At 50.4% G+C, this 16,884-nt stretch overlaps 1 protein-coding gene across 5 annotated transcripts; it reads right to left on the minus strand.

The window, feature by feature from the left end:
• Nucleotides 1-36: 36 nt before the first annotated feature.
• On the minus strand, nt 37-10,980 carry Znf853 (zinc finger protein 853). 5 transcript variants are annotated; one of them, XM_052754370.1, is made up of 5 exons: nt 7,412-10,980; nt 6,692-6,898; nt 6,324-6,481; nt 6,083-6,200; nt 37-3,614 (listed from the first exon to the last, which is right to left on the minus strand). In XM_052754370.1, exons 3-5 carry the CDS (start codon nt 6,336-6,338, stop codon nt 1,471-1,473), a joined length of 2,277 nt encoding a protein of 758 aa, XP_052610330.1. In that variant the 5' UTR covers nt 6,339-6,481; nt 6,692-6,898; nt 7,412-10,980; the 3' UTR covers nt 37-1,470. The 5 variants fall into 5 exon arrangements, 1 of the variants encoding a protein (XP_052610330.1); XR_008221868.1 differs by lacking the exons at nt 6,324-6,481; nt 7,412-10,980 and adding an exon at nt 5,091-5,212 and having other exon boundaries at nt 3,502-3,614; nt 6,855-7,306; XR_008221867.1 differs by lacking the exons at nt 6,324-6,481; nt 7,412-10,980 and adding an exon at nt 5,091-5,212 and having other exon boundaries at nt 3,502-3,614; nt 6,083-6,205; nt 6,855-7,305.
• Between the last annotated feature and the right edge of the window lie 5,904 nt (nt 10,981-16,884).

The following is a 16,884-nucleotide window of genomic DNA, read 5'->3' on the forward strand; positions in this document are numbered from 1 at the left end:
GATATAAAACATAAAGTTCAAATTACAAACAGGACAAAACAGTATTCTTCACTTTATTTTCCATGTTCTGTTCCTCACTTGCCAACACGTGTATAAAATTTGTCAGGCTGTGCTAGTAAAGGAGAAGCATGGGAGGCAGAGACAGGGCAGGGACTCAGCAGTCACAGTGGGCAGTCAGGTTAAGTGGGGCAGGCAGTGGCTGGGGGCCAGGGAGGGCCTCCTCCACCTGCACACCTTCCCACACGATGGTCTGCTCAGACAGTCCCCGCCCTAAGATTTGGTAAACATGGTTTACAGCCTTTCTGAGATCCCCAGTCCTTGTCCCCAACATTCATTTCACACCCCAGCCAGGAGGTAAGGTCTGCCTGGGCCAGAGACTGCAGCCCCTGGGTCACACGGTGCTGACCAATTGGGCAGCACCTAAGCAGCTGAGGCTAGGTGGGGACTACCCAGAAGTTCTTTCCAGGTTCTTTCCTTCTTGGAAATCTCTGCTTCAGCCACAGGCTCTTATACCAGGGGACAGTGAGGAGGTACAAGTGGCTTGGGAACATTGCAGTGGAAGTCCAGAACCTGCTTCTAATGTGTGTAGTCTGGACTCTTGAGGAAGGAAGGTTTGACCTTCCACCTGGAACACGACTTCCTGGCTTTCATTTGCACGTTGGTCCCATTGCCACTGTGACCCTGTGTCTATGACCACAGGCATTTGCACCAGAACCATGCCCACCCTCCGGCCTTTCATTCCAACAAGTATTTTCAAAGTTTATGTTACTTACAACAATTCATTGCCTTGACCAAGTTCACTGTATTGTGCAGATCAGTTTCCTTTCTTTCCTTTTTTTTGTTTTTTGTTTTTTTGTTTTTTTGTTTGTTTGTTTGTTTGTTTGTTTGTTTTTAGGCAGGGTCTCAGGTAACTCAGGCTGTCCAACTCACTATGTGGCTGAAGATGACCTCGAACATCTGATCCTCCTGCCTCTACCTCCCAAGTGCTGGGGTTACATGTGCCAACACACGTTTATATTTATATGAAGCTGAAGATGGAACCCAGGGCTTTGTGCTGGGAAAGCACTCTAACCAGATGAGCTATACCATCTGCCCCTCTTTTCAGTTCCACCTTAAGTATTCAGAATGATCCATTCATTTCCCAGCTCCCAACACATTGCACATTACATTTGCCGGTTAGTGTTTGGGCGTATCAAACCTCACAAATTATTTGCCACCGGGCAAGTTCTCAGTCCAATGTTCCCAGGATGGGGGGAAAAATCCGGTAGTCCCTCTCACCCACATGGAAATGTTCTCTTGTGCATGGTTTTGGGGGAAGAGTGAATCTGTGGACTTGGTGCATTGTGGGGTCAAGTTTGGGAAAAGATGGAAGTCTTCCTTTCTGAAGGATAATTCAAGATACCCAGAAAGACCTCAAATTGGAGTTAAGACCATGACCTAGGGTCCAGGTGTGGATGGCTCTCACACCACTCAGGGCTTCCCGGAAACAGAGGCTTTCTGGGTCCTTGTGGAGGCTCGGGAGGGCGCTGGCCTGGAAGACCGCAGCAGGCCCAGCCCTCGGGAGCGGCCTGCCCCGTGCAGCTGGCGCTCATGCTTGCGGATCTGCACCTTGTGCTGGAAGCGCTCCCCGCAGTCCTCGCACACATACGGCCGCTCACCCGAGTGGGTGCGGCGGTGGCGCAGCAGGTTGGAGGAGACGCTGAAGCGCTTGCCGCAGTCGCCGCAGGCGTAGGGCCGCTCGCCGGTATGGGTGCGCTGGTGCTGCACGAGCGCCGAGCTCTCGCTGAAGCACTTGGAGCAGTAGGTGCAGGCATAGGGCTTCTCGCCCGTGTGGATGCGCTGGTGGGTCACCAGGTTGGAGTGCTGCGAGAAGCCCTTGCCGCACTCGCTGCAGAGATACGGCCTCTCCCCAGTGTGCGTGGCCTGGTGTCGCACCAGGTCCGTGCTGCGGCTGAAACCCCTGCCACACTCCCCACAGATGGTCGGCCTGTCCCTGCCTCGCCGCTTCCTCCGCTGTTTTGTGGGCGTCAGAGCCTCATCCCCTGTGGAGCCCTGGATGGCCACCACAGTGGGTGTGGCCACAGTGGGCAGCACCATGAGCTCTTGCAGCACCACATAGCCTGGAGGGGCCACCACGACGGTGGCCGGAGATGGCGCTGCGCCACCTCCCAGAGCAGACACCAGCTCTACCTGCAGGTCGGGCTGCACAGAGGTCAGCTCCAGCTGCAGCTCTTGCTGCTGAGTGTACAGCTCCACCGGGGTCAGCTCCAGGTGCACCTCCTGTTGCTCCAACTGCTGCTGCTGCAGCTGCTCTAGCAACTGCTGTTGCTCCAACTGTTGCTGCTGCAGCTGCTCTAGTAATTGCTGCTGCTCCAGGTGCTGCTCCAGCTGATGCAGTTGCTCTTGCAGTTTTAGCTTCAGCTGCTGCTGTTCCTGCAGCCTCTCCAGCTCCTGCTGCCTCTCCAACTCCCGCCGCTGCCGCTGACGCTGACGCTGCCGCTGTCGCTGCCGCTGCCGCTGCTGCTCCTGCTCTGACCCCATGTCCTCTGGCAGGAGCTCCAGTGCTACCTCTTCCCCCTTGTCTGGCTCCAGTAGAGGAGGCTGCAGCTGCTGCTGGTGCTGCAGCTCTTCCTGCTGATGTTGCAACAACTGTTGCTGCTGTAACTGTTCTTGCTGAAGCAATAGTTGGTACTGTATCTGGGTCTGCTGCTGCTGCAACAGCTGCTGCAGCAACAGCTGCTGCTGTAGCTGTCCCTGTGGCTGCAGCAACAGTACCTGCTGCTGCAATTGTCCCTGCTGTTGCAACAGTAGCTGCTGTTGGAGCAGCTGCTCCTGCTCTAACTGCTCCTGTTGATGCTGCTGCAACAGCTGTTGTCCTTGCACTTGCTGTAATTGCTGTTGCAATGCTTGTTCTTGCACAAGCTGCTGCAACTGCTGCTGTAGCAATTGTCCCTGCTCTTGCAGTAGTTGCTGCTGTTGGAGAAGCTGCTGCTGTGACTGTTGTTGCTCTTGCATTGGCTGCTGCTGCAGCAAAGTCTGTTCTTGCAGTTGTTGCTGAAATAGCTGTTGCTGTTGCACTTGCTGCTCAAGTTGTTGTTCTTGTACTTGCTGCTGCTGCTGCAGCAGCAACTCTTGCCGCTGCACGAGTCGCTGCTGTTGAACTTGCTGCTGTCGACACTGTTCCTGCTGCTGTTGTAACAGCTGTTGCTCTTGGCCTTGGGGCTGCATCATCATCTGCTGCTGCTGCAACAATTGTTGCTCTTGTCCAAGTCCCAGCTGCTGTACCAACTGCAGCCGTGGTTTTGGTTCCTGATGATGCTCGGACTGGAAGTTTTCCTGTAGTTCTTGCTGCCCATCTTGCTGCTGCTGCAATTCTGGCTGAGATCCTAACAGCTGATGCGGAGGCTGCTGCTCTTGCAGCTCCTTGTGCTGCAGCTGTTGTTCCAGCTCTCGCTGCTGCTCTAACTGTTGCAGATGCAAGTCCCGTTGTCCTGACTGCACTGCCTCGATGCTGTTACTGGCCCCTACTGGGGCTGCGAGTGCTGGCGGCTGTGGGCTGCTGCTCCCCTCCTGAGCCTCTTCCTCCTCCTGGCTCTCACTCCCACCACTGCCACCTGTAGTGGAAATGGCAGGACGCCAGGAGAGAAGGATTGATGGACAGCTACCTGGACCAGACCCTCGAAAGAATGTACTCAAGATCCGCAAAAGGGCTCCTAGCAGGGACCCAAAAATGAGGGATTGAGTGACAATGATGACAAGACACACATTCCTAAGGTCCCACTGACCACCTCATTCAGACTCCCTCTGAGCCCACTTCATGCAGGCCCCATGCTTTGATACTAACACGAAGCTTTGGGCTCCTGACACCATTCCCTAAGAGGTCTTTAGTACCTCCTCCCCATTCGGGAGAAATCAGATATTGCAGCCCCTGAACTCTGACTGCATTTATGGTCACACTTTATTTATTTATTCATTTATTCGTTTATTTGTTTGTTTGTTTGTTTTTCAAGACAGGTTTTCTTTGTGTAGGCTTGGCTGTCCTGGAACTCACTCTGTAGACCAGGCTGGCCTCAAACTCACAGAGATCTGCCTGCCTCTGCCTCCCTGAGTGCTGGGATTAAAGGCGTGCGCCACCACCATCTGGTGATAGTCACACTTTAAGTGAAATTTGCCTTGTCTATGAATAGTGAATATTTCTGTAAAGATATAGCAAGCTGTTTCTAGAAAGCACTGAAGGAATTCAGGGGTCAGGTAGGGAGTCTGTGATTCCAAATTGGACTGAAGAGCCAGGCACAGCAGCCCACCTGTAACTCCAGTCTCAAGGGTGGAGAGAGGGGAATCCCTGGAGGAAGCTGGCTGGCAAGACTAACAGTATAGGCAAGCTTTGGTTTTGATTGAGAGACCCTGCCCCATTGACTAATGTGGAAGAGCAATCAAGGATGATTCATGACATCAACCTGGGGCCTCCAAACGCAGGGGCACACGTATCAATGCACACCCACATACATGAGTACCCAAATACAGACAAGAAACATGAAGACACACATACACACCACACATACCCACATACAAAAAAAATGTGTAGATAATTATCTTTTAGGGGAAAAAAATCTTTCCAATCACCTTTGCCTCATGAGTCCATTTAAAGACATCTGTGTGTCTTGTATGCTCATGTGTGTGCTTGTGGGAACGTATGTGCCACAGCACACCTGTGGAGGTCAGAGGACAACTTTGGGTGTCGGACCTCACCTTCTACTTTGAGGCAGGGTCTCTCGTCTTCCACTGTACAGGCCAGCCAGGCTAACTGGCCCTGGAGATTCTAAGGGATTCTCCTGCCATTGACTCCCATTTCACCATAGGAGTGCTGGGGTGACAGACATGGAGTACTATGCATGACTTCTGGGGATTCAGATCCTCAAGCTTGTAGGGCAAGCATACTCCCCATTGAGCTGCCTCCACAGCGCCTCAGGTGTATTTTTCAGACACACTTCCACGGAACAGCTGGGATGCTGGGTGGTAGATGAAGACAGCTATGGGACCTGTCTCTACAACAAGTTCAACTCCACCTCCTCTGCAGGGACAGACCTCACCTCTGTGTGAATCTCCACATGTCTAGCTTGGTCACGTGGTCACTCTGACTTCCTGGGACAGCAGTTTCCACAGAAGCATTTTATTGACCATGTAGTTAGATGTCACCTGAAGTGTATGCCTGCTAGAGTTAAATTGACAATCGGAAAGAGTTTTTGTTCAATTCATATGTTCTCATTTGATCATTTTATTTTTCCAATTTCTTGATATTCTCTCCTGTTCGTTCATTCTCTCTCTCTCTCTCTCTCTCTCTCTCTCTCTCTCTCTCTCTCTCTCTCTCTCTCTCCCTCTCTCTCTCCCCCCCCCACTAGTGTCTCATTGTATAATCCTTGCCTGCACAGCCCAGGCTGTCAAACTGGGACCCTCTTGCCTGAGCCTCCCAAGTTCTGGGATTCCAATTATGTGTTGCCATGCCCAGCCCTCCCTGGTTCTCTCTCTCAACTCCCTTCAAGACTGCCCCACACTGTCACTCAGCACCTTTTAAAGCACAGACTGTGAAAGCTAACTCTTGTACACCCTTGAGGGCCTACCCCTGCAAGGGGCTCAGGAAGAGCACTGGGAAGCTCCACAACACCATGGGTGCCTCTGGGTGGCAGGTGGAGGGAAAGAGATGGGAACAGATATTGGGGAAATGGGAACCAGGGTCAAGGTTACTACAGGCAAGAGGCCATGCAGCCAGTGTCTGAGGCACCAGAGACAGAAAAACCCTCCAGCCCCATGGGAGACAGTGGAGGCCACCTGGGAAAAGCAGGTTAGAGCAAGCCCAGATGTGGGACTCAGGGCTGAGGCTACTAAATCTGTCACAGTGTCTCCCTTGGCCTGACAGATACCTCAACAGGTCCCAAGTCAAGTTTCAGGGTAGTTGGGGTTAAGCAGGTGTTACTGTTGCTGGCCACACAGGGGTCCCTCTGTTTTGGTCTGGCCTGTGACAGCTTGCAGCTCAACTAAAGAATCCTTGCTGGGGGCCCCATTGTCTCCACCCCCCAACCCTCACCTGAGAGGGTGTCAGGTCCTGGACCCCCATCCTCAAGACATCGAAGCTCCAACACAAAGGTCATTGTTGTGGGGCCAAGCTCCATCCTGGCGATCCCACCAGGGTCCTGGGGAGCAGGCTGTGCTAAGAGGAAGAAAGGACGCTGTTCAGAAGGGAGATGGTGGTGGCTGAACCCCCTTCCTACACAGAATAACCAGAGCTTTTATTTGCTGGATATACACAGGGATCCACCTCAACTGACCTCACACCGAAACATAACTGTGGGAAACAGCCTCTCCCAAGGCTGGGAAGCTTGAGGCGCGCCTGAGGGTACCTATGGCACAGTCCCTTGTCCACTTCCAAAGCATGACCATCCCCTAAGCTTCGAAGGTCACATATGTCAGGTGTCATCCCAGATCCCTGGGAAGGTAGGTGTCCAGAGCACTGTAATCCATGGCTGGGGCCTTCTGCAGGCCTGTGCCCCTGTCCTCCGTCCACTCTGAAGAAGTGGTCTCCACAATCAGGCGTCCCCACTCCCCCATGCCAGCTGACTCCATCTCCCTCTGGCTTAGGAGCCCTCCTGTAGAGAAGCGCCCCTGAGCCCAGCAGGGCTCTCCCTCCAGGCCTCACCTGGAACAGCATTTCCCGCCGGCAGCAGCCTCTGCGCTAGGGGAGGTGTGGTCACCAGCGGCTACAAGGTGAAGGCCACGGCGGTTCAGCCAGCTCCTTCCTGAGGTGCCTCCATCTAGAATGAGCCAGGGAGGCTCTGACCACCCCCGGGGGAACCCTTTACCGGCACTTCACGGGATCTTCACTCTTAGAGCTGTCGAGGTCTCCCTGGGCCAAGACAAGGTGCAAAGTGGAGTTTCCAGGCAGAAGTTGGTGAAGGGACAGGGAAGAGCGGCAGGGCTCCAAATCCCGAGCTGGGATCATGGTTGGTTTGGGTGGCCATGGCGCGCAGCAGGGCCCAAGCTGGAGCCCTAGGTCGGCTCAGTGGGAACTGGGTGACAAGGGTCCTGGGTGATCTCGGGCCACAGGTGCTCAGGGGGCGGGGGGCGGGCGCCGCGGCCGGGCCAGGTCCCGGATCGCTCGCCCGCCCTCCGGTGCTGTGCGTCCGTGCGGGAAGCGGCTGGGCCGGGGCGGGGGCGCTGGGGGGCCGGCACAGGAAGTCCCCCCGGCATCCGCATCCTGTCTCCCGCCCCTGCCGCCCGCCGCGCCCCCGCGCCCCGGCCCCCGCCGCCACCGCCACCACCGCGGCCGCTGCCTTCGCCTTCGCCACGGTCGCCGCCTGCCTCTCTAGGCCGCGCCGCCAGCTCTGTGGGCTTAACCCTTCCCGGCCCGGTCACTCACCAGGGCCCCCCCCCCCCGGGCGGGAGGTGCGGGTGGAGATGGAGACAGGATGCGTGCGTCCCAGGGCCCGCCGGTGCTGGGCGCAGCGCACGCTGCAATGCATCGCCCGGTGCGGTGCGCGCGTCCGTGCGCCACGGTTGGCGACTGTCACTGAGGCTGCATGCATGGAAGAGGAAGGGGGTTCCCAGCCAACACCCCCACTGTCCTCTGAAGCGTAGGCGTGGCTTCAGGGCGCCCCTCCCCGGACGGGGTTACAAATTGGGTCTAATTGGCATTTAATCAGCCAGTTAATGGGGAAGACCCCTCCTGATTCCAGCAGGTCCAGAGCAGCCAACCCAGCCCACATCTGGACCCTTGAGTCGGCTAGGATAGACAGGTGGCGACTGTGCCAGCTCCATCAGGGCCACCTTCAGGAACTGGGGGACCCGTGGATATCTCTTTGAGTTCTTGCTTCCTCCAGTAGCCCCAGGCCCTGCCTCCTCCAGCTTCTATCCTTCTCCAGCCCTTCTTCGCGTTCTGCGCCACAGCAGTCCCAGTGGCTTCTCCCTGTTTGCTTGTTACCATACAAGTTGTTTCCTGTCTAGGAGTGGGATTTGGGGTGGGGTGGGGAGTGTTTCCTCCCCCGGGAGGCTTGAGCTGACCATCTGCATGTCCTCTCACTCATCTTTAATGGCAGTCCACAGGCTTCTCCCATCTGGAGAATTCACGTAAGAAGCATTGCCCAAGTTCTCTTGAAAAGAGGCTGGGGATGTGGCTCAGTTAGCAGAGTGCTTGCCCTGGCACTCAAAAAGCCCTGGGTTCCATCCCCAGTAGTGTCTAAAACCCACATGGTGGTACATGGCTGTCATTCCAGAACCCAGCAGGAGGATCAGGAGTCCTAGGTCATCCTTGGCTACATAGCAAATCTGAGGCCAGCCTGTCTGAAAGAAGGAGGAGGAGGAGGGGGAGGAGGAGGAGGGGGAGGAGGAGGAGAAGAAGAAATCCTGAAAAACTCAAAGATCTGGTAAACCAGAGCTGCTTCTGATGGAGATGTCCCCTGGAGGGGGACAAGAGCTCTTCATGTGATCACAGCCCCACTCTTCTTCCTGTCTCCCCGTTTACAGTGCAGTCTCGAATTCACATACCATTCCTGTTCCAGCAGACTTTCCCTGCAGCCAGGCTCAAAAAGCCTGAGTCTGAAGGGCTTGACTTGCAGACCAGCAGCCCACCTTGAGAGGCAAGGGTGCAGAAGGACACAGCTGATGCATTCAGCCACAGGTGCAACAGTAGGGACCCAGATTTGGAGGCAGGATAATTTGGAGTCACAAGGACCTCTGGTAGCCTAGTAGCACCATATAGCATTCCATTGGTGAGAGTGGAGGCAGGCTGGTAGGCAGCAGATAGGACAGCCGAGTAGTGAACATACAGGTGAAGGATGGGTGTGCATTTTCCCCTGGCCCTAACTGGATGGGAGCCTCTTCCAGAGACCTCAGTCTCCAATGTTTCCCTCCTCCCTGAATCTTGTGTGTGTGTGTGTGTGTGTGTGTGTGTCCACATGCTCAAAGAGACCAGAGGTTTGGATGCTTTTTATCACTCTCCAACTTATTCCCTTGAGACAGGGTCTCTCACTGAACCTGGAGCAAAGCCAGAAGCCAGTCAGCACCAGCATCCTCTTATCTCTGCTCCAGCCCAACCCTAGGGTTACAGGCACACCAGTATCCATGCCTGGCTTTTTACATGGATGCTGGAGATTCAAACTCAGGTCCTCATGCTCGCCCTGCAAACTTTTGTACCCGCTGTCCCCAGATCTTTCACCTCTCCCTCTCCTCTTCTGCTAGATTCTTTCCAGGAGTGTTTACACACCCACAGGACCTTTCCATCCTCAAAATAGGCAGTTCCCACTGCTCTCTCATCTGCCCATCCCTCCTTCCCTTCTCCCACCTGGCCTGAGCCCCATCACTTCCAGACAGCTCCCTCTCTCATAGCACCAGTCACCTCAATATTTGAAACCTTTTCTCCTACCCAGAGGCAACACTGCACACTTCTGCTGGCTGAACCTTGGTCTGCCTGACTCTGACCCCTTTGCAGACTTTTTGGGGATTCATGGAGGCTATTGCTTACTTTTGCATAATTATCATGTGCAAGAAGATGTCTTTGGGAAGCTATTATTTCCCTATGGATATTTCTCCTGTTCATAGCCTTTATTCTTTTTGTGCCTTTAAAACTGTGTGTGTGTGTGTGTGTGTGTGTGTGTGTGTGTGTGTGTGCAGAAACCAGATGTCAATATTGAATATCTTCCTCAATTGCTTTCCACCTTTAAAAAAGTTACATGTATTTATTTGTGTGTCTGTGTGTATGTGAACAATTGAGTGTAGGTGCCTGTGGGGGCCACAAGAGGGCATCAGATATCCTGAAGTTGGAGTTATAGGAGGTTGTGAGCCACCCAGCATAGAAGCTGGGATCACACTTGTCCTATGTAAGAGCAGCAAGTGCTCTAAACCTCTGAGGAATCTCTCCAGCCCATCTCTACCTTATTTATTTATTTATTCATTTATTTATTCATTCATTTATTTATTTATTTTTTACATAGGTTTCTCACTGATTAACTAGACTGTGTCTGCCCCCCCAAGCACAGTGAGTACAAGCCCACACCATTGTGTCTGGCTTTTAGACGAGTGAAAGCAAGAGGGATGTAGCTTAGTTGGAGCATGCTTACCAAGCAGTGCAAAAGCCCTGGGTTTGATACCCAGCACTGACCAAAACATTGCTTTCCTGTGAGTTGATCTAGTGCACAGCAAACATGAGGAGGCCATGGGAAATCCTGACTTTGTAGCCAGTTGGCCAGAAGCCTGGGTGGACCGGAGACCCTGGAACTGGCAGCTTGTGTCTGAAATGAGGTTAGTTTCATTGGGACTGTGCCCCTAACCTTTGTAGTCTGTGCTGATTCTGGTGGTTCCTGTTTTACTGCATCTTTGGGTGAACGCATGTTTACTGTTTCCATAGTTACACTTATGGAATTGTCTTTGGGGATGAGCCCAGGAATCTTCTCATGAGTTTCCTTCTGTTCTAACCATTCTGGTGTTAGCGTCCCCACTATTTTCTTTTTATTTGTATTGATTCATTCTTGATTTCTCTTGGCAACTCCTCCCACATCTTTCTTGTGGGGGTGGGGCTCTAGCAATAATTCTTGTCTCAGCTTCATGCCCAATCTAACTGATTAGAAATTTGTGCCAGGTGGTGGTGGCGCACACCTTTAATCCCAGCACTAGGGAGGCAGAGACAGGTGGATCTCTGTGGGTTCGAGGCCAGCCTGGTCTAACAGAGCAAGATCCAGGACAGGCACCAAAACTACACAGAAAAACCCTGTCTCAAAAAATACCAAGAAAATAAAAAGAATTTTTTTTCTTTTTGGTTTTAAAATCACATTTACTTACTGGAGGTGGGGAGTGTGCCACAGCATATCAGTCCTCTCTTTCTATCTTGTGGGTCCCAGGAATCAAACTCAGGCTGTCAAGCTTGGTAATAAGCACCTTCATCCACTGAGCCATCTCACCAGCACTACGTTTGATTTTTTTCTTTTGTTTTTTTATTTTTATTTTTATTTTTTTTTTTTGGAGACAGGATCTCTCTATGTAGCCCTGGCTATCCTGGAACTTGCTCTGTAGACCAGGCTGGCCTCGAACTCAGAGATCTGCCCGTTGAGGCAGTCTTGTATTTCAGACTAGCCTCAAATTCACTGTGTAGACTTCTATCTCCCCAGTGCTGAGATACAGGCATGGACCACCATGCCCAGTTTATACAGTGCTGAGGACTGAACCCAGGGCCTCATAAATGCTACACAAACACTCTATCAACTGAGCTACATCCCAAGCCTCCTTTTATAAAGTTTCTGGTGGGTATTTTGCCATGAAGAGACAGAGAGTCACCAGTTTCTATACAACTGGGGCAGTTACAGCCACTACTGGAAATGTGGTGATGAAGGAGTCTAGAGTCACTAGTCACCACTGGTGGCATTCACTGTGGGTCCCATTCCGTCTAGATCCTGGCCAAGACTGCCAGAAGAACTCTGGAGCTGAAAGCAGCCAATCGGCCAGTGACCAGAGTAGCCACACACGTGTCATAGATGTTGCAAGATGTTCAGGCTTCCATAGGGGCCTGAGTTGTGGACATGAGGCTACAGAGTTTTGTGTGGCCGGAGGAGTGAGATCAATCCTCAGTCAGTCTTTGTTTACTGAAACTGTGAAGACAGGACAGCCCCTACCCTGGTGTCACAGGACTGTTTGTAGTCCTCTGCCCTCCAGGTAATCCCAAACTCAGGATACGCACAAACAAGGTGGGAATGGACTGTTGAATTGGACACCTGCCTTGAACAGTTACAGCTCAAAAAAACAAAACAAAAAAAACACAAAAAACACAAAAGCCAGCTGCATGAAGATCAAAAAATAACATGTGCTGGGACAAACCCAGAACCTCAGCACAGTGGAGGTGGAGGTAGGAGGTGCAAGGTCATCCTCTGCTATATAGTAAGTTCAAGTTCAAGGCTAGCCTGGGGTATATGAGGTTTTGTCTAAAAATAATAACAATGATGACAATAATAATAATTTAAGACAGTAAGTACTGGAGAAATGGCTCAGTCGGTAAAGTGCCTGCTACAAGGGCCTGAGTTCAGATCTCCGGCACATATGTAAAGAGCTGTCAGGGGTGCAGTGTGGTGGATATTATTTTAACTAGGCAAAGATGTGTTACATTTGTTTCTGCTGCCTTTGTTAATGATTTAAAGATGTGTTAGTTTGTTTCTGCTGCATTTAATTATTTGAAGATGTGTTACTGTGTCAACTTCCTGCCCAAAGCACCTGATTAGTCTAATAAAAAGCTGAATGGCCAATAGCTAGGCAAAAGAGGGATAGGTGGGGCTGGTGGGCAGAGAGAATAAATAGGAGAAATCTAGGCTTGAGAAGGAAAAGGAGGAGGAGAGGGACACTCCCAGGGCCAGAACCTAAGCATGGGAGGGAGGGAGGGAGGGAGGGAAGAAGGGAAGGAAGGAGGGAAGGAAGGAAGGAAGGAAGGAAGGAAGGAAGGAAGGAAGGAAGGAAGGAAGGAAGGAAGAAAGGAAGAAAGGAAGAAAGAAAGGAAGAAAGAAAGAAAGGTAGGTAAAAAGCCCTGAGGCAAAATGTAGATGAAGAGAAACAGGTTAAGTTATAAGGGCTAGCAAAAAAATGAGCCTAAGCTAGGCCGAGCATTTATAACTAATAACAAGTCTCCATGTCATGATTTGAGAGCTGGCTGGTGGCCCCAAAGAAAAAGCCTGGTAGAGTGAGGACAGCAGGATCACTGGGGCTCACTGGTCAGCTAGTCTAGCCAAAAATCTTTGAGCTCCACGTTCAGAGAGAGAGACTGTCTCAAGAGAATAAGTCAAAGTGTGATAGAGATGGACACCAGGCATCTTCTTGGCCTCTACATATGTGTACACAAACAGGTGCACACACACACAATATACCACATGGATGCACCATACACATACACTGTATGCATGCACACATGCACACATGCGTGAACAGATGGAAAGAACCTTATTTCCATCTCGGTGTTGCTGTGTTATTTCTCTCACTGCTGTGATCAAATGTCTGACAAGAAGCAATTAAAGGGAGGAATGGGAAGTTCTGGCTCACACTTTGAAAGGGGAAGTCAGGGCATCATGGCAGAAGGCACCTCAAATGTGGCAGCACGATGAGGCTGCCTGCCCACATCTGGGAGGATCAGGAAACAGAGGCCAGGCAGGACTTGGTCCGGGTGTGGCTATAAACCTCAAGGCCCACTTCCTGAAACTGACCTTCCTCCATCTATTTCCCATTTCCCAAAGGTTGTACAGTGTCCTAACACAGCACCACAACTGGAGACCAAGTGTTCAAACTCAGGAGCTTGTGAAATGTGGGAGTCTGAATGTAATTGGCCCCATAACCTCATAGGGAGTGGTACTATTAATTGTGGAGTGGTTATGGCCTTGTTGGAGGAAGTGTGTCACTGTGGGGGTGGGGTTTCTGGTTTCCTATGCTCAGGATACTGCCCAGTGTCTCAGTCAACTTCCTGTTGCCTACAAGATGTAGGACTCTCAGCTCCAGGGTGTCTGCTCCCTGTCATGATGATAATGCACTAAACCTCTGAACTGTAAGCCAGCCCCAATTAAATGTCTTCTTTATAAGAGTTGCCATAGTCATGGAGTCTCTTCACAGCAATAGAAACCCTAACAAGACATGAAGACACTTCACATTCAAACTGTGACACTTGTCAGTGCTCACCTGACCAGACACCCACATTTATCAGCAATCAGCTCTATGTTCTCCAGTGTGGTGCAGCACTCAGTTCTTCCTAGAGTCTCATCCTGGCACACAATGACGCCATTGGACCAGTCTCTGAAGACTTAGGTGTTTACAGTCAGGTGGCGTGTGTGATGGCTGTTTGTGTGTGTTGGCTAACTTGATAGTCTAGACCAGTGGTTCTCAACCTTCCTAATGCTACAACCTTTTAATACAGTTCCTCATGTTGTGGTGAACCCCAGCCATGAAGTTATTTTCATGGTTGCTACTTCATAACTGTAATTTTGATAGTTATGAATCATAATGTAATATCTGATATGCAGGATCTCTGATATGCAACCCCTGTGAAAGGATCATTTGATCCCCCCCGCCAGGAGTATGACCCATATATTGAGAACCACTGTTAGAGAGTCACCTGGGAAGAGAGCATCAATGAGCAACTGTTTAGATTAGGTCAGCCTGTGGACACACTTGTGAGGGATTTTTAACTGGGTTGTGATGGTGAGCCCCACCGTGAATGTGGGCAGCACCATTTCATGGGCTGAATCTTGAAGAGCGTGAGCTGAGCACTAGTGTGCATTTATTCACTCTCTCCACTCCTGACTGTGGGTGTGATGTGACCAACTGTTTCAAATTCCTGACGCCTTGGCTTCTCTGCACTGACGGAATGTGGCCTGGAGTCATGAGCTAAAGAAACTCTTTCTCCCTTAAGTTGCTTTTGTCAGGGAATTTTATCACAGCTATGGGAAAGAAACAAAGACACCTGTCTTCTATGGATAGCTACTCAAGCAATTTTTTTTCCTAATTAAAAGAATTCTGCACTTAGCAAGTGGGTACAGTGAATCCCATGAGAATTGGCATGTGCAAACTAAAACTTACATACAAATGTCCATGGTGACTGTGGTGATTTGAACAGGAATGGCCCCCAGAGACTCCTGTGTTTGAAGGCTTGGCCCATAGGGAGTGGCATTATTAGGAGGTGTGGCCCTGTTGGAGGAAGTCTGTCCCTGTGGAGGCAGGCTTTGAGGTCACATATGCTCAAGCTAGGCCTAGTGTGGCAGGTGTAGTGGTACACACTTTGAATGCCAGCATTTAAGAGGTAGAGACAGGCAGATCTCTATGAGTTCTGGGCCATCTAGGGCTACACAGTGAGAACTCTTCCGTAAATAAATTGATAACTAAAGGCTGTAAAGATGGCTCAGTGGTTAAAAGTACATGCTACTCTGGTAAAGGATCCAAGTTCAGGTTCTCAGTACCCAAGTCAGGCGGCTCACAACAGCCTGAAACTCCAGTTCAGATGCCCTCTTCTGGCCTCTGAAGGTACTACTGCACACACATGGTGAACAGGCATACATGCAGACAAAGCACCGCCACACACAACAAAATCCTTGAAAACTTCAGACCAAATGAAGGAAGCCAGGCACAAAGCCACATTCTGTGCAATTCTCTATATATCTTCAGAAAAGGCAAACCCATACAGAAAAAGGGGATGGGCGTTGCCCAAGAGAAGTAAGTGCTGAGGTGTATGGGCATCTTTTGGGGATACTGAAGGATTCTATAACAGGTGATGCTGGAATGGCCATGTGGGGATACAGTAAGAACCACTGCACTGTGCGTTTCAAGTGGATCAACTGGGTGTGTGAATTCTAGCTCAAACTGCTACTTACAAAGCAAACACTGGGGATCAGGAGGATGGCTCAAAAATGTTGCTTGCTACCAAGAGTGTCAACCTGAGCTTAACCCTGGAACCCACTTAATAGAATAATGTTGTAGAATATAATTATTTTTGCTTTTGTTTTTTTTAAGACAGGATTTCTCTGTGTGATTTTGGTACCTGTCCTGGATCTCACTCTGTAGACCAGGCTGGCCTCGAACTCACAGAAATTCACCTGGCTCTGCCTCCCAAGTGCTGGGATTAAAGGCATGCATCACCACCACCTGGCTTGTGGAATATAATTTAAGATGTGTTACATTCTGTGGAACATTTGTTTAATGGTGCAAAGATGTGTTGCATTCTTTTATGTTGCATTTGTTTAACTCTGTAAAGCTGTGTTACTTTGCCTGTCTAAAACACCTGATTGGTGTAATACAGAGCTGAACAGCCAATAGGTAGGCAGGAGAGAGAAATAGGCAGGGCTGGCAGACAGAGAGAATAAATAGAATGAGAAGAGAGGGAAGAGTGAAAAAAGGAAAAGAAGGATGCCAGGGGCCAGCCACCCAGCCACCCAGTCAGCTATGGAGTAAGAAGGAAAGAAAAGTAGAATAGAGAAAGGTAAAAGCCCAGAAGCAAAAGTTAGATGAGATAATTTAAGAAAAGCTGGCAAGAAATAAGCCCAGCTAAGGCCAGGCATTTATAAGAAAGAGTAAGTCTCCGTGTATTTATTTGGGAACTGGGTACCAAGCCCCCAAAGAGTAAAAGAGTTAAAAAAAAAAAAAAAAATCAACTACAGGATAACCAATGCCCACAAATTGTTCTCTGATCTACACACACACACACAAATAAAATTTAATAAATAAATAAATAAATGCAAAAGAAGTTCAAGGTCATCCGTGATTGTTATAGAGTTCAAGCTAAGGCTGGGCTATACAAGACCCTGTTTTGAAAACAACAACAAACAAAAACAAACAGGGCTGGAGAGATGGTTTAGCAGTTAAATGTGCTTGTTGCTCTTCCAAAGGACCTGAGTTCAGATCCCAGCACCCATGTCAGGCTGCTCACTGTGGTGATATTTTGTTTGTACTCTAACAAATAAAATTTTCCTGAAGATCAGAGGACAGAGCCAGCCACTAGATTAAACACAGAGGCCAGACAGTGGCTCACACCTTTAGTCCTAGCACTCAAGAGGCAGAGATCCGTTTGGATCTCTGTGAGTTCAAATCCACCCTGGACTACTCGAGATTAATCCAGTCTAAGAACAGAGCCAGGCAGGAGTGGCACACACCTTTAATCCCAGCACTTGGGATCTCATGCCTTTGCTCCCATTATTTGGGAAGCACACACGCCATTAATCCCAGCACTAGGAAGGTTAAGACAGGAAATATAGCTGGCGGAGAAAGGCATATAAGGCGTGAGGAGACAGGAACTCAGTCCTTTCGGCTGAGGACTCAGAGGCATTCAGTCTGAGGATTCGTGGAGACAGGATCTTCCTTTTCCCGCTGAGGAGTTGGCGAGGTGAGAAG

This window comes from Peromyscus californicus, unplaced genomic scaffold, assembly GCF_007827085.1.
Source record: "Peromyscus californicus insignis strain IS unplaced genomic scaffold, ASM782708v3 Scaffold_2__1_contigs__length_46816999, whole genome shotgun sequence".
Classification (NCBI taxonomy): Eukaryota; Metazoa; Chordata; class Mammalia; order Rodentia; family Cricetidae; genus Peromyscus; species Peromyscus californicus.

Bases quoted from the DNA above. Each gene is read 5' to 3' on its own strand.
- Znf853 (XM_052754370.1), bottom strand. The intron at 3,615-6,082 runs GTGAGGGTTGGG...TTTCCACTACAG, and splicing joins AGGACCTGACACCCTCTCAG to GTGGCAGTGGTGGGAGTGAG.